We start from the raw sequence: 21,386 nt of genomic DNA on the forward strand, positions 1-21,386 counted from the left end.
ACAGGCCAGAGACATTTACTGTGAGAGCATAGACACCGCCCACCAGAGCCGTGTCTCCTGAGGGCGTCAACGCATTGCAGCCGCAAACAGGCATCGATGTACCTGTCGTGATCCCCTAGGCAGCGAGAAAAAACAATGCTATTTAATGACACAAAGTATGTAGTACAGTTTAGAAACATTTTTATTCATTGTGCTGGAATTTTAAAAGGCTATTGCTTAAAGAAATAAGCTTCATTTCTCTGAAGATGTTAATTGTACAGAATTTCCCAGCTGTGCTAATAAGCAAGAAGTTTCTGTGCCGGTTTATAAACCAAACTTAGTTCCATAGGTCGTATCAGTGTGTGGGTTATACTGCAAGCAGCATCAGAGTAACATCTCGATGCTTTGATTTCTGGAGTCGAATGCTAACAGATCTGAAGGATGTGAGACCCCGGGGCACCTCGGTCTCCCCCACCAGAACGCGAATCTGAAAGAACATTCCTACTTCACACACAAAATAGTTTTATTTTGCAAAGCCAAAACCATGTTTTCAAAATACAGACTTTGAGTTCTAAGATGTCACTTTGAATTTCATATACAGACGTAGTTAAAGCTTGAGAGAACATAGAAAGTTTCAAGTAACACGTTTGTCAGGATAAAACATGTCAGTATCTTTTGAATATGTGTCTGTGTTTTTGTAATACGTGTTGATACTGTTCCGCTTATGTTCAAATATGTACACAGCACTTGCAAAATATGAGTTCTATGAACTTTCCACCACGCTGAAGAGAGTGGTTAGAATCTGATTCCATAATTAACCTTAGACTTTAGGTAAAAGCACTAACCATCAGCATCAGAAGCCCACAGGAAGCTGGCTACCCACCAGCTAGTTTGAAGCTCTTCATAACCAGAGTCCTCCAACAGGACCATCCTTCTGCATTTCCATTGTGGAAAAGGAACGAAGGTTCTTTCCATATTGTTGCAGTGAGGTTCCCTGGCTCTTTATTTTAAAAAAGTATTCTGTTTATTTTTTAAAAAAATTTAAAACACCTAACACTTTAAACTGCCCTATAAACTCCAATTTCATTATGATTTGTTCAACACGTATTTATTAAGCCCCTTCTGTATGCTGAGGGACCCCCATCTTTGTAGAACCCTCAGTCCAACCGACCTTTGGGGAAGAGTTAGCCATACAGAGAACAGGTTCTCAAGGAAATTCAACAAACACACTTTGCTCTTGGCCCGTTAGAACTTGAAGTGCCTTATCTGTGGGGACGATTGTCACCAATACTTATCCATCCACCTCTTCTGTCTCTTCCTGCAGAGTTTCTTGAGCTTACTTTTCCTCTGCCTTTTACAATCTCATGCTCGTTCAGTGAATCATAGGGAAATGAGAGAAAAAGCAAGCCGGTCGATTATGCTGCTTATAATTAGCAACGGTAAACATTTTGATAGATAAAACATTTAACCTTCTGCCTCAAACAAGTTGCGTGAGGGCTTTCATTTGTTTTTGCCTGTTTGAGTCTGCCAAACCACGTGATGATTTTTGCTATGACCAGAAGAAACTGTGGGCCACGACTGCTGTGTGAATATTTCTGAAAATGTTCACATTTGTAAACAATTCACTTTCATTCCGAACTTCCCAAATCCTGTTCTGTGGAATGCCAGCTGTAAGGTTTCCGGAGTCACCGAGCACCCTGGTTGCCTAAATTGGGGAGATGCTACATCTCGGAGCCCACCCACCACCCTGCATACAGACTTATGGAGTCCAGGAGCAGGTGCAGTCCTGACCCCGCAGGAAAGACACCGGCCTGCTTTTGTGTAAGTTCCGTATTTCCCATGCCTTTTGGCCCCATGTCTGTTAGCATGTCCACACCACGCTTCCAGGAACATCACATAGTGAAGGATGACGCGTTATCGTTGTCAATAGTCTCACTGTTCTGCCTGGAGATGAAGGTTTCGGAGTACAGCCTGGAGCAGGAGAAGCCCTGGGATGTCTGCTTTCTTCTCACACACCACAGGTCCTTCATGATCTTCAGAAAGTAGTTTCTAAACTTCTGACCGATAAATGCATAGAGCACGGGGTTGAGACAGCAGTGCAGGAAAGCCAAGACTTCGGTGATGTTGTTGGTGTAGCCAATCAGCTTTTCGCTGCTGCAGGACCGATTTATTTTACCCAAGTTGGCAGCGGTCACAAGGAGCACCACGTTATGGGGAATCTGGCAAGCGAGAAACACCAGGACCACCGCTATGATCACGCGGATGGCTTTGTGCCTCTTAGAATTCTGAGCCTGCACTAAGGTTTTGACAATAAACATGTAGCAGAAGATCATAAACACCAGTGGGATGAAGAAACCGAAAAGGAGCTGAAGGCCTAGCATCAGCAGCTTCCACTTGATCGGCTCTGAGGCTGGGGGGTACCTGGGCTCACAGACCTGGCTGTCTTGCACGTTGTATTTCTCATTGAATGTAAAAGTCCAACCGGAGATGAGGATGGACACTGCCCACACAACGAAACAGATCAATTTGCGGTGTGCTAATGTTCGCGACCGGAGTCTGAAAGACTTGGTCGCTTGGACAATGGCAACATAGCGGTCTATGCTGATGAAGGTCAAGAGCAGCATTCCACAGTTAAAGTTGATGGTGTAGATACCTCTAATCAGTTTGCACATGGCATTGCTGAAAGTCCACTCGCCAGTAGCATGATACACTGCCCAGAATGGGAGAGTGAGCACGAAGAGTATGTCGGCGATGGCCATATTCAAGAGATAAACATCTGTCATCGACTTGGCTTTCTTATAAAAAGCAAAAGTGACCACCACCAAAATATTGCCCAGGAGGCCAGAGACACATATCAAGGAGTAAGCAATTGGCAAAAATAGCCCAGAGAACTTCCTGACCTCTTGCAAGGAACATAATGTGTCCTCCTCAAATGGATAATCTGAATTATTAGCTGACCCAAAATAATCCTCACTTAATTCGTAGCTGTTGCTGAAATTCATGAGTTCCTGGAAAATGAATGAAGATAGAGTTAGCTGGAGTGCAATGTTCAAGTAGTCAAAACTGACCAAAATTATACCCCCAGACAAAACAAAATAGATGCTTACCCCACTCATGGTGCTACTCGATCTGCACAGGGAATCCAGGCCCAGTACAGAGGATCCAACCTGTCTGACTCACCAGCGGAGATGACGGGAGGGAAGTGAATCTAAGGAGAGAAAGCAAAACACACTCGAGTTAAGACAAAATTCTCAGAGAGCCAGAGAATTGCGTTAGCAGCGTGCCATCCCATTTGAACGCAAAGAGTGCACAGCACGCTATCTTACACAAAAATATTTACTTAGAACAGCTGTCAGCAACCTCTTTCTTTGAAGGGCCAGATAGTAAACATTTTAGGCTCTGCACTTCATATCGTCTCTGTCACAACTACCCAACCCTGACCTTGGAGCTTTACAACAGTCACAGCGATGACGCAAAGGAATGGGCTGACCAGACCTGGGTGGCCACAGGCTGTAACTTGCTGGCCCCTGATCTGTTGTATAAAGAAGGATGATACCAGCAAAACCACAGAATTTCATCTGCTCAGAAATCTTTGTTCAAAATTCAGTTTAATTACGTTCAACGAGATTCCACTGAACAAAATCTATAGAAGTAGAGATATGTCTAGAAAACGCAGAATTTATAGTCCTGGCCTGCAAATAGTTTACAATGTAGTTCATCAATTTTTCCCCCATGTGAGTGACTGTGAAGGTCATTCTCAAGATGGACTGAAGAAGACTGTCTGGCCTGGAAAGGGTTTAGGGATGTATGTGTATTTCTTAACAGGCATAGATATTTCCAGTGTACACTCTAGTTTACAACCACTCATCTGCTGGGGCAGATGCATCATCATTGTCAGAAACCAGAGTATGCAAAGGAAGGTTAAGGCTGGCACAGTGGGGAAAGGCTCCACGCACGGGCCCACTGTGGGTCCTTGGAGAGCAGGCAGGCTCCGGGCAAAGGGCTGTCAGAGAAGGTGACCTCCTGCAGGTGACCCATACAGCCCCAGCTGAAAAGGAACACTGAGCATCGTGTGTTTGTGAAACGGTGCAACCAGCCAAGCCAGGTCAGCTTAACTGTCATCAAACAACCTTGACTGAGCATAAGATGTGCTGGGAACACTAAGAGGGACAATGCACGGGGCCAGGCACAGAAGTTCACCGGGAGAGTGTGAAGGATGGAGCTGGCATCTCAGAGTGAAGGATTCTGAAATCTATCGTTTGAAACTGACTCAAGCAGGAAGGGAGGAAGAATTCTTGGCTCTTCTCAGACTCGCTCATTTTTCTTTATTTGCTGTTGATCATCATCCTACTTTATTATCCACACCCCCCCCACCCGATCCTCAGTCCAATCCCTGGCCTCAAATCCTCTGATATTCAAGTTCATTCATTCTCTTCTTCCTCTCTTCCCCCCTACCATGTGGACTGACAAGGTCAAGAAGAAGGGGAAGCACCAGAAAGGCAGGCTTCAGATGCAAGAGCACAAAGGCAAAATACTCCCACAATTCGTCATTCTCTGCCGAATCGGTCCTCACCCACGGAGCCGAGGTGGAACCTGACATTTGGGAGGAGAAGTCGGTATAACACAAGGCTCTCCCTGAAGGACTTTCTGAACACACTTCTGGCAGCATTTGATTTCATTTTGTTGCTTACACAGTCGCGGATGGGGTGGCCTCCACCCCGTTCCTTCCCTGATGCCTGGAACGTCACTTGGAGAGCAAGTGTTCTGTTCTCTGTGACTGCTCTGGACAGAAGACTGTAGGGGAGCCGGGGGGAGTCTGGATCTTCTCTGCACTTTTGCACTCGCCTGCAAGGGCACACTTCTGAGGGCTTTAGAGTGTGCAGAAGAAGCATAATTTAAACCTCCCATGGTGCAACAGTTTGTGAGGAGATAAATGCATCCATCAGATGATCAGATTTAACCTGTCAATCAAAACGTGACTGCAAGACTTGTGCTTCCAGCCACATTGGATGAACAGAGACCAAATGTACTCAATTGTATGAAACAACCAGAAAAACCTATAAAATATATTAAATAATAGACTTCAGGCATTGGGTGACAGACATCCCAGGATTATGGTCTCTGACAGAAGCAAAGTGAACAAGGATCTGAGCCCTGGAGGCCCCAGCCGACACTGAAAGCAGTTTCCAAGCTGCAGAGCAGGGGGCCCAAATGGAGAATGGCGATCTTGCCAAGTTGAGGAGACATGGATCAGAGTTCAAAGAGTACAGGCAACTATAATCTGCAAGCATGACAAGAGAAAGAAGGAAGCTATATACAGAGAACTCAGGAGACTGCAGAAAAGTGTCCATGAGAGGAATCGACACAAGACTGGATAAAGAACTACCAGAATGTAGGGGCAGAAAAATTCCCGGAGTTCTCACAGGCTGGAAATAGTTCTCTTCACAGGCAGAGTAGCGACAACTTCCAAGTCACAGGGCACTGGATAGCATCCTCAGTAGGGTACCACCTTAGGAGTCAAGGAGCTAAAGTAATCCTGCATTGAATGCTACTCTGGACCCGCCATGACAAAGCTTGAGAAAAGTGTCAGATGATCTAACCTATTGCAATAATATAACTACATTGCAGAGCAAAGCCCAACATTATGCAGAGAAATACAACAAAATGCAGCTCTCGACAATATAAAATTCATAATGTCTGGCATCCAAACAAAAATTTCTAGACTGCCATAGATTGAATGATTGTGTCTGCATGAAATTCATATGCTGAATCCTAATGTCCAATGTGGTAGCATTTGGAGGTGGGACCTCCTCTCACAAATGGGATTGGTACCCTTATAAGAAGAAACATGAGACGACATGGAAAAAAGGGAATCCTCATCCACTGCTGGTGGGAGTGCAAAGTGGTGCAGCCACTATGGAAAACAGTATGGAGATCTCTCAAAAAGCTAAAAATAGAAATACCGTATGAGCTAGCTTTTCCACTACTGGGTGTTTATCCAAAGAACTTGAAATCAATGATCCAAAGAGGCTTATGCACCTCTATGTTCGTTGCAGCATTATTCACAGTAGCCAAGATTTGGAAGCAGCCCAAGTGCCCATCAACAGATGAATGGATAAAGAAGATGTGGTATATTTATATATACAATGGAATACTACTCAGCCATAAAAAGACTAAAATCCTCCCATTTGCAACAACATGGATGGACCTTGAGGGTATGATGATAAGTAAAATAAGCCAGACAGAGAAATACAAACACCACATGATTTCGCTCAGATGTGGAAGATAAACAAACACATGGATAAAGAGAACAGATTAGTGGTTACCAGAGGGGAAGAGGGTGGGGGAAGGTGAAAGGGGTAAAGGGGCACATGTGTATGATGACGGACAAAAACTAGACTATTGGTGGTGTGCGCACGATGCAGTCTCTGCAGAAACTGATATATAAAAAGGTACAGCTGAAATTTACCCCATGTTATAAACCAATATGACCTCAATAAAATAATTGAAAAATAAATAAATAAATAAATAATCAAAAAAAAGAAGAGACACAAGCAAGTTTGCTTCCTCACTCTCTGCTCTCCACCATGTGAGGACGTGGCGAGAAGAAAGCAAACCAGGAAGCGTGTCCTCATCAGAGCCTGGATCTGCCAGCACCTTCCTCTTGGACTTGCCAGCCTCCAGAACTGTGAGAAATAAATGTTTGTTGTCTAAGCCCCCCACTCTATGGTAATTTGTTATAGCCGCTCCAACTGACTAAGACACAGACATTTAAAGAAACAAGTAAATATGACCCACAATCTACATGAAGAAACAGAAAAATGACAGAGATGATAAGATTCATGGAAAAAGATGCTGCGTTAGTGGCTGTAGATGTTTTGCATGTGTTCAAGAAGGTAGAGGAATGCATAAAGGTGCTGAAGAGAGGAATGAAAGATATTTAAAAAAAGATCCAAATGAAGATTCTACAGATGAAATATAAAATATGTACAGAGAAAAATACACTGTGATTCATACAGATGAGACACTGTCCACATACACAAACCGATTGTGATTCTGTATTGTAGCAACATATGGAAAATTCGGGAATTGAAAGTGAAAAATATATTAAAATATATATATATATAAATATATATAAAATATTATAATTATAGCATCAAAAACCATGAAGTGAAATACTTATGAATACAATTAACAAAATTTATACGGGATTTACACACTGAGGACTGCAAACCATTGCTGAGAGTAATTAAATAAGATCTAAGTTAATGGAGAGATCTATCGTGTTCAAGATTTAACAATTCAATATTAAGAGGTCAGTTCTCTCTGAATTAATCTACAAACACAACATAATCCAAATGGAAATTGTGGCAGGGTTTTTTTGGTAGAAATTGACAAGCTGATCCTAAAATTTATAGAGAGATTCAAGGGGCTTAGAAACAGCCAAAACAATTTTGAAAAAGAGAACAAAATTGTAGGACTCAAACTACCTGATTTCAAGACTTACTGTGAAGCTACAATAATCATGACAGTACGGTATTGGTGAGAGGATGGACGTATAATCAATGGGACAGAATAGACAGTTCAGAAATAGTCTCACACATAAATGATTGACTAATTCTTAACATGCCAAGATAATTTAATGGGGGGAAAACGGTGTTTTTTAATAAATGGTGTTGGAATAACAATTTGATATTTATGTATAAAAAATTGATCCTTACCCCTCATCTCACACCATGGGTAAAAACGAAAACTCAAAATGAGCTGTAGATCTAAATGGAAGAGCTAAAACCATAAAACATCTAGAAGAAAACATAGGAGAAAAATCTTTGTGCCCTGGGGAATAAAAGAGATTTCTAACATAAATTGCAAAAGGCATGAAGTGTAAAAAAATTCATAAATTGTAATTGATCAGAATTCAAAACACCTGCTCTTTGAGAGATACTTAAGAAAATGAGACAAAAAATTAATGAGAAAAAAATTATAAACTTACATTTGACCATGATTGGATCCAGAATATAAAAAGAACTCTTTACAACTCAATATTAAGACTAACAGAGTGACGTCAGCAATATGACGGAGCAAGCTGTTCCCTTTGTCTCTCCCTGTTTGAATTACAACAAAGTGAACATTCTTTGATCAGTGGAAGATACCCACACAGCACATCAGGTCACCCCAAGAGACTCATGCAGCTGTAGACCTAAAGGTGGATGGACTATCCCTGAGGTGTTGGTGGAGACAAGTGAGCACTCTCTGGCCAGCAGACAGCCCAGTACACACGTGTGATGGCTCTCCCAGCTGAAACACCCACAGCACCACTGTGGCCCCAAAGCGGGAAGTGCTTCTCCGTGGGACTGTGGAAGCAGGTGGCAGAAACCCTGAGCCCCTGCATGATTGCTTTCCATTGGGTGGGGAAGCCCCACATGGCTGCTGGGGTCCCAAGGAGTGGCCCAGGCTCAGACAGGCACAGATGACAGGGATGGTGGCAAGCTCAGAATACACAGCTCCTGTACCCCATCCCCTAGTGGAGGCAAGTGGAACCTGCGACCAGATAATACCCCTATGCAATGGGAAAAATCCACTCCAGCAATCACAACAAGAAGAATAAAATATCTAGGAATAAATTTAACCAAGGAGGTGAAAGACCTATACAATGGAAACCATAAGACATGATTGAAAGAAATCTATGATGGCATAAAGAAATGGAAAGATATTCCATGCACATGGATTGGCAGAATAAACTTAGTTAAAATGTCCATATTAGCTAAAGCAATCTACAGATTCAGTGCAATGCCAATCAGAATGCCAATGACATTCTTCATGGGAAGAGAACAAAGAATCTAAAATTCATATGGGGAAACAAAAGACCCCAAATAGTTAAAGCAATCCTGAGAAAAAAGAACAAAGCTGGAGGCATCACAATCCCTGCCTTCAAAATATACTATAAAGCCATAGTAATCAAAACAGCATGGTGTTGGTACAAAAACAGACACATAGATCAATGGAACAGAACTGAAAGCCCAGAAATAAAACCACACATCTACAGACAGCTAATCTTCGACAAGGGAGCTAAAAATATACAATAGAGAAAAGAAAATCTCTTCATTAAACGGTGCTGGGAAAACTGGACAGCCACATGCAAAAGGTTGAAGATAGACCATTATCTTTCATCATACACAAAAATTAACTCAAAATGGATTAAAAACTTGAAGGTAAGATGTGAAAACATAAAACTCCTAGAAGAAAATATAGGCAGTACACTCTTTGACATCATTCCTAGAAGGATCTTTTCAAATACCGTGGCTACTCAGGCAAGGGAAACAAAAGGAAAAAGAAACAAATGGGATTTCATCAGACCAAACAGCTTCTGGAAGGCAAAGGAAATCAGAAACAAAACAAAAAGACAAGCCACCAACTGGAAGAAAATATTTGCAAATCATATACATCCCACAAGGGGTTAATCTCCAAAATATATAAGGAACTCATACAAATCAACAACAAAAAAACAAACAACCAAATCAAAAAATGGCCGGAGGGTATGAACAGATATTTTTTTCTGAAGAAGATATACAGATGGCCAACAGGCACATGAAAAGATGCTCATCATCACTAATCATCAGGGAAATGCAAATCAAAACTACAATGAGATATCACCTTACACCTGTCAGAATGACTCTAATTAACAAGACAAAAAATAGCATTGTTGGAGAGGATGTGGAGAAAAGGGAACCCTCATACACTGCTGGTGGGAACGCAAACTGGTGCAGCCACTCTGGAACAGAGTATAGAGATTCCTTAAAAAGTTAAAAATAGAAATACTACATGATCCAGCTATTCCACTACTGGGCATTTATCCAAAGAACTTGAGATCAACAATTCAAAGAGACTTATGTACCCCTATGTTCATTGCAGCATTATTTACAATAGCCGAGACGTGGAAGCAACCTAAGTGCCCATCGACTGATGAGAGGATAAAGAAGATGTGGTATATATATACAATGGAATACTGCTCAGCCATAAAAAAGACAAAATTGTCCCATTTGCAACAACATGGATGGACCTGAAGGGTATTATGCTAAGTGAAATAAGCCAGACAGAGAAATACAAACACCACATGATTTCACTCAAATTTGGAAGATAGACAAACACACGGACAAAGAGAACAGATTAGTGGTTACCAGAGGGGAAGGGATTGGGGGACAGGCACAAGGGGTAAAGGAGCATATATGTATGGTGACTGAGAAATAATAATGTACAACAGAAATTTCACAACATTATAAACTATTATGACCTCAATAAAAAAAAAAAGAACTCTTACAACTCAGCATCAACTCAATGTCAATACAGAACTCAGTAAGAAACAGGCAAAATATTTTAAGTCAATTCACCAAAGAAAATACATGGATGGCAAATAAGCACAAGAAAAGATGCTCGATGCATCTTAATGCATTAATTAATGCATTAATTAGTGAAATGCAAATTAAAACTCAAAGAGATATCATTTCACACCTGCTAGAACGGCTAAAATCAAGAGGCAGACAAGACGAGAAGCATGGATGAAGACGAGGAGCCATTGATGCACTTTGGCGGTGGGAATGCAAAATCATATACCTGCTTTGCTTTGAGAAGACAAGGTGGCAGTTTCTTCTAAGTTAAGCCTCGACTTACCAAATGAATCAGCAACTGACTCTTACGTATTCACCCAAGAGAATTGAAAACGAAAGATTCGCACTTAAATATTCACAGCAGGTTTATTCTTAATAGCCCGAAACTGGAAAAAACCCAAATGTCTATCAGCTGATGAACAGATCAGTACATTGTGTTATATCCGTGTAGTAGAACACCTTTCAACAACAACGAGAAACTAATGATACATGCTTCAGCGTGGGTTAATCTCAAAGGTGCTTTGCCGGGTAAAGAGTCCAGACATAGAAGCCCAGGGCCTGCTTTACTCCATTTATACGAAATTCTAGAAAAGGCAGAACAGTAGTGATGGAAATCAAGTCAGTGATTGTTGTGGGTCAGGGATGGGAAGAAGAGATTGGCTGGAAAGGGACTCAGAGAACTTTGTGTGGTGATGGAAAGAAATGTTCCCCATCAGGATTATGATGGTGGTGAGTGTTGGTCCACTAAATCGGATACTTCAAATTGGTGACATTTGTTGTATGTAAATTGTACCTCAATAAAGCTCATTTAAAAGTAACTGCGCATAGTTCCATTTAATGTGCTGTCAACAGATAGCAGATGCTATACGTCAAAGTCTTCGCTGAGGACTGAGGAGGTTGGAAAAGCTTCACGGGGCAAATAGGACGGCAGAAGATCACTGAAGGAGGAAAAGATACAGACTGTGGGAAGGGGTCGGGTACAGGTGAATGGGACGGGGGTTGGGAAGAGCAGCAGGAGGAGAAGGCATCAAGTGGGGGTCAGAGGAGACTCCCGAGAAGGTGCAGTCAGGGAGCTGTGGGAGAGGATGTGGTTCCCGAGAGGTCAGACCGAGTGCCAGACCAAGAGGGTGTCAATATGGGTTCCTTAGTGAGATGGGGTTGGGGTGAGAAGGGGCATAATGACATTCATATCATATGAGGTGGTGTTCATAATGATGGGCATGCAGTGGCAATTAGAAGTTTGCGAGGGATGCCCCGGCATTCTGCGTACTCAATGCCCAGCTGCACCCCCACTTAAGGAAAATATTTTTAAACCCCACTGTGATATATAATGTTTTCTGAATTCAAATTTAACTCAGTTCAACAACTATTTATGAAACATCTCCTGAGGGTAGGCACTGAGGACGCAAACAAAAATCAAACAGAAGCTCCAAGAAACTGTCATTATAACCATTGTAAACTATGTAATACCAACAAGAATAGTGAAATTTACAGAAAAACAAGTGACTAGCTCTTGGTGAAGAGAAGTTCAATGTCGGGAAAGGCTTTGCAATGATGTCAGCAGGAGGAGCTGGGCTGGTGTCTGGAGTGGGCTGCGTCCTGGGGCCGCGCTGGCAGACATTACAAGTTTGGTCTGAATTATGTCTATTCATGAGACGTGATTTTAATTTCTTTTGATTTACTCTTCTTTCTGGTTAGAATGGCAGAATAAACCCCAATAAGCCAAAATTTGTAAGTTTCATATCTCTTAGGGATAGTGTTATGTACCTGTTGGGTATAAGCAATATGCAAATCTGGATAATGACGAATTTAACGCTATTGTGGTTAAGAACCAGTGTTCTCAAAAAAAAAGAAATGATTACTGTCAATTTCAGGTGTGTGCCAGTTACCCACGGTGATTGGAAATGATTCAGTGTGCCCCAGACCACTGCTCTTACCACAAAAATCATGTGAATTGTCTTAAGGAAATTGCGTTGGTGACAGATTGGCGTCTGTGCCACCACAACGTGTAAAGAAGCCTATACACGTTTTGTTCACGTAAATTACCTCCAGTCTTGAATAGCAACGGTCAGCTCTCTGGACTTTCTGTTATGAAAATTGTGATGGTAAAGACATAAAGAAGTTTTAAGCATGGTTTCTGCACTTTGTTTAATGAGTTGAGAGTGAAATATCCTGTTATCTTGATGATGAGATGGATAACATTGTTTGACGAGAGATGACAGTGAATGCATTAAGTCTTTCTTCCATTTCTTGGCAAACAAACGAATCAACAATCGTCAAGCTACTTGAAACAGGAGTCTTGTTCCATCTCGTTTGGAAGGCTCATCATTTTCTTTCCTGCACATCTTCCTCATCACCACTATCCTTGCTAGATCTTATTTTGAACTCAGTAAATTGCATATAAAAAGCATTTCGCTCAACTGATTCTTAAAATGTACTTTGCTGATCTTTGAAATTCAAATATTTCCTAAGTCAGTGTTTCTCAAACAGATGAGTTTACAAAAACTTCTACAAAATTAGTTGGTAGGAAGGGAATGTTTAGGACAAACTGTTCTAAATTGCCCTTTGGAGCAAGAGTTTTGAGGCATCTAAGGGGAAATCATATGATACACTTAGAGGTGTTGTTTTATTCGAGGTGGTTTTGCAAAGAGCCTTCTTTGCCAGTAGTCAGCTATCTTGAGTAAAGCGGTAATTGTTGCCGTCTCAGTGACTAGCTGTCACCACCTGCCTGTTAGCCTCTCACAGGACTTCTTAATACTGTCAGGCTCCTGGGGTATCGTGCAAGGCCCAACGTGGCACTCCACCAAATGAGACACTGGAAGTTAGGGTGCCTGAGCCAATGACTGATGCCTGTGGGGTTCCAGAGACCAGGCTTGTGTAAGAACTCTCAAAACTCACCTGCAGAGAGAGAAGACAAATGCCTCCAGTTGAGGTAGTACATTTGCTGTGGATTGTAGGCAGGATGCTGAAGTGTATCGTGAAGAAATGATTGGAGAGCTTGCGGACGGAAGTGGTGAGCACTCAGCCAGCACGGGCTTGCTCACAGCCCTGTCACGGTCCTAGCCTTGGTTGTCATGGTCACTAGACTGCAGATTAGAGAGGCATTGTGACAATTCGAATCTATGATTAAATCTGAAATTTGTGAGTAATCAAGATGTGGAGGTACAATCTAGGTGAGAGTACAGTTATATGGTTTGCTAGTTGTTTGAGTGACTGCCCACATGGTACCACTTCTACCCTCGTTGACATCGTGCCAGTCTTTGTCTTCAGCTGTGTGCTGCCCATTATTTTTCTGGATGTTAGGGACAAAAAGAGAGGAGGCAAGCTCATCAGATCTGAAGATGACAAGATGCCTAAAAGTGTAATTATTATATTGGTTGGCAGAATCAATGTGCAAAATCTCTGGACAGAATCAATGGGTCAAACCTAGTATGGTAAAATTTTGTAGGGAAAATAGAATCTGCACTTGCATTTGGATAGTCCACTACACAGATACAAAATGGGAGTTCAGCAGCAGCCGAAATTTTAAGAGTTTTATTGGATAGTAAGTTCACTAAGAGGTGGGTGAATCAGCAGAATGGCCGACGTTCATCATCTAACCATCTAACCATCTGACTTTACTTTCATCTGGATCGTATTTCCCCATCTCGATGACGCATTACTTTCATGTTTAATAACAGAGGCACGATGCTGATGGACAGGGACAATGCTTGCAGTCAGCAGAATCATGGCCCCAAAGATATCCACGCCCTACTCTGCAGAACCCATGAACTTGTGACTTTCCATGGCCAAGGGGACTTTGCAGATGGACTAAGGGTGCAAACGTTGAGATGGAGAGAGGATCCTGGCTTATCCAGGTGGGCCTGATGGATGGGACTGGTGAGTCCCAGGTGGGACCCATGATTGTGAGTCCTTAAATGTGGAGAATCTTTCCCAGCTGAGACGGAGAAGGAGCGATTCAAAGCGCGAGAGGGACTCAGTCTATTGTTGCTGGCCTTGAAGACAGAAGAAGGAGCCACAAACCAAGCAATGTGGGTGACCTCTGGGAGCTAGGAATGCCCTTCAGCTGACAGCCAATATGCAAATGGGGATCTCAGTCCCACAGCCAGCAAAGAGCTGAATTCTCGCAGCAATTCAATGGAGCAAGGAAACAGATCCTCCTTTAGAAACTACAAAAGAGAGGCAGCCCTTCCAACACCTCGATTTGAGCCCGGTGAGACTGCTATCAGGCTTCTGAGCTACAGAACGGTAAGATACTGAGCTTGTGATGTTTAAGCTGCTAAGTTTGTGGTAAGTGGTCATGGCACCAATAGAAACCTAAAACAGTGCTCGATAAATGTAGCCTGTTAAAATCAATTCAGGTTTAACTTTTAGGCTAAATTACGAAAACTGTAAGGTTTAGAATGAGATAAGCGACAGTCCCATCAACCCGGCACAGGTCAGGTTTACACAATAATTCTGAGTCGAGCTATGGAAATGACCCACTGGCATCAGCTGTAGCAAAGTGATCATGATGATGAAAAGAAACCACTGCATATCAGAACTGGACTTGTTTAGCCTAAAAAGATGAAGGGCCAGGTAGGAATGAAGTTATCAGCTACTTGCAAGGTGGTCATTTGAAAGAGGGTGTAGGCTAACGATCCCTCCCCCCTCCAGCGTAAGAAAATGACCAATGAGTAGAGATCATATAAACAGATTTTGGCCCAACGTTAGGAAGAATCGTTAAACAGCTTAGCAAGAATGGCGTGGGGCCACCTCAGGAGATGGTTATCTCTAAAGCAGAGAGGGGCGAGTTGTTACTGAAAATGGGGTGGATCAGACCTCTTGAATAAGAATCTCTGAAGCTAGAGCTCTTTGGGGAGGAAAGGGTTCCCAGTGGCTGGGGACACCAGGAATGATTAACCTTGACCAGCCCGCCTTGGAAACAGGCTAATGGCACTTGGAAAGTACCTAGAAGTCCTTATCTAAAAACGCCTTTAAACAAACTCTCCCTGTGTACCTAGATTTCTTACTGCACACAAACATAGATTTTATGGACAGCTGGAGCATAGTACACAGGAGGCGGGGAAGCAGGCACACAGGCAGATTCTACTTGTATGAGGAGTGGGGAGCCTTTGAGAGCAAGGTGTTCACATATAGTGTCCACACACTTCATATTAATCTGTAACCAAAACCCATTTTTAGTAAGCTATGACTGATGGTTTGGGGCTCCTCCAGGAAAGGGATGTTTCTCTGGGCCTCATGATTGTCTGTGTCTTTTGAATCATTAGTCAAGTTTGATGTTAGGTGACATCCATACGTCCTACGGATGTCTGCTTTGATCATTTATCTCTTCACATTCACACAATCTCCATATTATTCAAACGCATATTGATGTGTGAGCACTGGAATGGTTGCTTCATAGAGAATTCCATCATCAAACGACTATACCACTAGAATAGATCGGCATTTACAAGTCCGTTCCCAGAGATGCTCTGGGTAGAAGGAAGGAGGGAGAGAGGAGAGAGGAAAGGAGGGTGAAACATTGCTCTGGGGTTAAAAGAGTTTGGGCCATGCTAATAAATGGCTCCTCCTCTTGGATATTTGAATCACAGTTTATTATCCACGGCTCTTCAGAGCCCTGCTTGAGTAAGCACGATCTCCCAGACCTGCTTGCCTCCAGACCCTTTAGAGCCAGTGTTCTTCGGGAAACACTTCGTGAAAAGCTGGCCTAAAGGAGATATTCGCCAATTCATTCCTTCGAAGGCAGGTGTAAGTGCCAGGCACACAGGCTTCTCACCTCTGCAGCTCGCGGTTTCTCCAGTGCTGACACTGCCACTGAGGCGAGCGTGGCAAGAGGTGCCACCAAGCCAAGCGGGTTATCCATCCTTAGGCAGCAAGCTGGTCTCCATGCCGGTGTCTGCCTGGGAGGGTATCCAATCCCTCACAAATTGCTTGAGACAGAAATTATGCTGGCCTCGGGCTACCTCCTGATTGATTCTCTTCTCACCGTGGATATACTTGGAAACCAACTTTATTAAAAGATACATCTCTGAATGGCTTTTCTTCCTTTTTTAGAGGCGTATAATGAAAAGTTAAACCTTCATGTGACTTTTGCATTTAAGGTTTAAAACCATGTATATATATGTATATTACCCTTTTAAATGAAAAGCCAGTGTGCCACCATCCTAAGGGTAATCGTACACACAGGCTAAGTGGGAACAGCTTCTGCCTTTCCATGTTAATATTTCAAAGATTTTGTTGCCATGCTTGAAAACAAAGTGTTACTTTAAGAATAACAATGTGACAGAGTAGCATTTTTAACGCAGTATTTAAAATATGAACTTACTTTGTTGCAACAGAATAATTTGGCTGCCTAGTACCATTTTTACTAGGTACAATGGCAAAAGAGTCTCAGAAACTAACCGCTAATTGGTTAATTCACTCAAAAATGAAAGAACACCTAGTAATATGCACCCTGAAAAGCAGAACCAGCCCAGTGAGCCGGAGAACAGGGTCATAACCCAGACTGTGCAGTTTAAGAAACACGAGGCTGTGCTCCCTTCTTGCCACACAGCCACACTCATCTCCACCAGGCCTTCCACGGTGACTCAACATCGTAGAAAACCATTGCTTTGGACTTTGACGGCTTTGTGAATTGTCTAGTCAAACGCGGACGACCAGCGACAGGTGGGAAACAGTTCAAGTCCTTAGTAGCAAGCATCTTAACTGGTGCCAGTTGACTGAGGATACAGTCTTCGGGAGACAAATTACAAGTCGGCTCTCTGGTGGGACCAGCAGAGGTGGCGGCAGACAGAAGGACAGCAAAAGGGAAGTAGGGTCCCCCAGAGAAGAGAGAAGGAGCCTGACAAAGCAGAAGGGAGTGGCTGACAGACCAACTCTCTTTTGTTGGTCCATTTGGCCAAGGGCAGACATTACCCAAGAAAATTAAGTACGGGGAAACCGTTAATAATATTTATCAAAATATTATCAGCAAGGAAAACTGTGTTAAAGTTTTAATTTAAACAAACTCCATAACAAGTTGACAGCTTGTTAAAATTAAAGCAGAAGATTTTAAATCGATGCTTACTTTCGTAAATAGTGATGGCCTAACGAGACAAGGAACGAGGACTAAAGAAGAGTGGGTATATGAGCGTGCATATGTGTTAGGCTATGTGTGTGCATGTATGTGTATGCATGGGTGTGCATGTATATATTATGCATGTGTATATATGTTATGTGTGTGCATGAGTGTGTGAGTGTGTAAATGTGTTATATGTGCATATTTGTGTGTGTGCTGCAAATTAAGTTCTAATTACATACTCGGCATTGGGACCACTGCTTTGTATCTATTCTTTCAACCTCATAAAAACCCTTCAAGGTAGATGTTATACCCATTGTATAGATGGGAAGACAGTGGCTCACACAGGGCTCTGAGTAATAGTGATACTTTTCATATCATCTCTTACTCACCTTCTAATTCATTTTGTCTGCAGCAAGTCTTACTGAAGGGCTGTAAAATTCCCATGAGATCTTAAATAATAGCTTTATTTCAATACCTTTTATTGATATCAGATTCTCATATACTGCAATGGTAGGTATTTAATAAATTTATGTTCTCTTAATTTATTTGAATCATGAACACACAGTTTTTTATCCTTTTTTAGATAAACCTCAGTGGAGCTGAAACTTTACGCTGGCTTCCTTCTGCTTTTGAATAAGAGTGGTTAAGAAAGAAGCCAAAAGGTTTTTTCCAGTGATTTGTATATAAGTGTTTTTTTTTTCCTTTTGGTTCCTTTTGCTTCTTTGGAAGCTCAGATTGACATTTTCTTTTTTATTTGCAGAAATTATACCTTCAATCATTTCAAGAATGGCTTGAATTCAGACCTTGCATTTATCTCTTTCTTTAGAGTGCTGATCTCTACAACATCTATTTTCTGCTGCTACAAGGCTGTGGAGGTAACCTGTGGCAGGCTCTCTTAAAGATCATTATGTATTATTCTTTTATGGCCATGAGACAGCAGTTTCATGATCATTATGGCATTTGCAGCCTTTATCAGAGCTTTTCCTGTAATGCACTGAGTCTCATAAAAACTTCCCCCCATCAATGTTTCTTAAACAGCTCTCCTTACAAGCTCCTTCCCACTCAACCTCCAGCTGTTCGAGATGCTCACTCATTACCTTTCATCGCATAGATCACTTTTAGCAGTGCCTCCAAAATGTTTCTTAGCTTAGTTTTTAGCTTTTCAAAATCTTTTCATGCACTTTGTTAAATAAAGAGTTGCATATCTCTCCAGATATCGATATTTACCGTATGAACAAGCAAAGCCAAAACCATCACCTGTGTTCTCATGCAAGGCGATGATTATCAAGTCACATATGGTACATTTAGAGGAAAAGCGAACTTCTTGAAAACACTGTACTATCATTAAACCTATAAGGTCAAGGTATTCATGAAGGTAAGAATGTTTTATTAAGTGTTAACACAGTCAATATGCCAGAATTCTGGAATTCTTAAGAGAAACAATTCCACGTCCAGTACTTCCTAGACTCAGATATTACAGAATTTAAGGCATTTTTGAAAGGAGTGAAGGTTGTAAAGCCAAGCTCACCTTGAGAGATGCTGTGATCCAAAGTGAATTGTTCTGTTATGCTCCCCTCAGTGATGTTCCAGGAGCCCACATCGCCAATGTGAGTCTCTTACCAAGATGCACTTTCTAATGGTCATTAAGAAAAAGGCAGTGAGAGACCAGAACTGGCCAAAAGCAAATTGCTGAATTGAAAAATTGAAAGTACCACTTCCTACTTAAAAGTAACGCCTATTTGCCCAAATGCAGATGGTTAACCATGTATATCCTGTAGGTTATAAAACCATCATATGACTCCCTGGAAACAAAGTCAAACCAGGAGCAAAAGTGATGAGGACGGAGAGCCCTGGGTGTGGTAGTTCCTCTGGAGAATGACTCTGTGAGTTGCTTTTCAACTGAGTTTGTACTCAAACGTTCACACTTCTTTGCCTAATTATCTCTGTGGGCAAGGACACTTTGCAAGCTGCCTGGAAGATTTGAAAATGTTGAGATAAGGCCATGTGAGCACTGTGGTTACTGATGCAGCCTCTGGAGCCTCTGTTCTCAATTCACCCCGAAAGCTGTGCACCCACAGATAAGTTACTGACCCTCTCAATGCCACGGTTCACTCCTCTGTAAAATAAAGACCGTAATGTTTCTAACCTCACAGTGTCGTAAGAAATGACTGGTCAGTCCAGGTAAGGCAGTTAGAACAGTGCTGGCACAGAGTGGGTCGTCAGTAAATATTAGCCATTATTGTATCATTTGAGATCGAAGACACCCCGTGTGGTGGTGGATGTTAACTCGACTTACTGTGGCTGTCATTTTGCAATATATACAAATATTGAATCATTATATTGTACACCTGCAACTAATATAATATTACATGTTAATTATACCTCAATTAAAAAAATAAACATTGGTCCCTAAAAAGCCAAGCACATGATCATTATGAGATGACGGGTGACAAATCTAACATGTGCCCTGTCATTCAATCTAACAATTGATGATTCATTTGGGGAACCCATTTTTAGGTGTGAATGGTTAAAAAAAATTTTTAAAGGGGCAAAGAATTCTGGAGTCATAAAGGTCTTCCCCATCATAAATTGTTTCTGTCAATCAAGTCTTAAGAAATGCGGGAAGATTTATAGCAAAGGGACCTGGAGATCAATGAAAGCAACCCTGGGTTGATTCCCACCTTCCCTCCTTCGGAACCCCGTGCCTCCTTTCACTTGTGAGCTGGCCAAGAGCTCACTGCTGCCCGTGGCTGACCCTCTGCTTTGTCTCGATGAAACATTGGTCAGGCTTCTCTCCTTCCTGCAGATCCCTGACCCAGCTTGTCCCCCAAGCCCTAGTGAGCCCTGAAGAGTGGAACCTGCCCCCTCGTCAGCCTTTCTTGGGAATCCGCTGACCACAGCCAGACCCCTTTCCTGGCAGACCCCATTAGTCATTTCCCTCCAAAGAGTCCACTCATCCATTTGCCTTCCTGGACCCTGTGGAAGAAAAGTCTTTTTCTGTCTGATTTTGAGATGCCTGCAGACCCCACCACTACAGGGCACCTGTTGCGATGGTCTCTTCCCCACTTATGATAATCCTTTTGAATAAAAGACTCTTCTCACTAAGTCCTGAGTTGTTTTTCTTTGAAAGAGCATAAGATTCCCCTCCACAAGGGATACCCAGTCCTCTCTTCTGTTTGAAGAGAACCTTCCATGTGACTTCCCTGGTTGTCTCTGACCTGGAACTGGCTGATCATGGGATGGAGAGAAGGAGAGAAAAGCAAACACCTCTTTTCTGCCCTTCCCACTGCCGCCTTGTCATCATCCCTCTGTCCTCACCTCCACCGGCTCCACTGAGGTTCTGCTTCTTGCTGTGGAAGGAAGCTGCTAAAAGGGCTGCCTAGGGGCCCCAGACTCCCTGCGGAGGAAGATGCAGGCCACCTGTGGAATTTGGGGACACACACATCACACATTCTCTAGCTCCATCCTTTCTACCTGTTCCCTGAACCTCCCCTTCGATGGTCTTGTTTAGCATGAAGGTGAGAAGGTAAACCCTTTAGAGCTAGTTGTAGCCCTGGATTTGACCTGCCTGAAAAAAAGGAAAACAGGGGCCAGCCCAGTGGTACAGCAGTTAAGTTCGCACATTCCTCTTCAGTGGCCTGGGGTTTGCTGGTTCAGATCCTGGGCATGGACCTACACACTGCTCATCAAGCCATGCTGTGGTAGGCATCCCACATATAAAGTAGAGGAAGATGGGCGTGGATGTTAGCTCAGGGCCAATCTTCCTCAGCAAAAAGAGGAGGATTGGTGGCAGATGTTAGCTCAGGGCTAATCTTCCTCAAAAAGAAAAGAAAAGAAAAGAAAAGATGTGACTTTGCTAAGGACCAAGAAAGAATAGTAAATAGAGTGCAGCATGTTCATAAAGGCAGTATTGTGCAGCCATACAGAGAAGCTGAGGGACTGGGATGGCTCAATTACCC

General features: G+C 42.5%; 1 protein-coding gene across 4 annotated transcripts in view; it reads right to left on the reverse strand.

Annotated features, from left to right (window-relative positions):
- Positions 1 to 484: 484 nt before the first annotated feature.
- The window catches only part of CCR6 (C-C motif chemokine receptor 6), a 31,592-nt gene continuing 10,690 nt past the window's right edge, over positions 485 to 21,386 (reverse strand). For 3 of the 4 annotated variants that reach the window (XM_008515192.2, XM_070602710.1, XM_070602709.1), the window contains exons 2-4: positions 18,956 to 19,060; positions 3,087 to 3,187; positions 485 to 2,987 (exon numbers count right to left, since the gene is read on the reverse strand). In XM_008515192.2, coding sequence (XP_008513414.1) covers positions 1,872 to 2,987; positions 3,087 to 3,095 — 1,125 coding nt within the window. In that variant the 5' untranslated portion in view covers positions 3,096 to 3,187; positions 18,956 to 19,060 and the 3' untranslated portion in view covers positions 485 to 1,871. The remainder of the gene's footprint in view (positions 2,988 to 3,086; positions 3,188 to 18,955; positions 19,061 to 21,386) is intronic. The other variant, XM_008515345.2, reaches the window with a different exon arrangement.

The sequence above is a fragment of the Equus przewalskii genome, chromosome 32, assembly GCF_037783145.1.
Source record: "Equus przewalskii isolate Varuska chromosome 32, EquPr2, whole genome shotgun sequence".
NCBI classification, from domain to species: domain Eukaryota; kingdom Metazoa; phylum Chordata; class Mammalia; order Perissodactyla; family Equidae; genus Equus; species Equus przewalskii.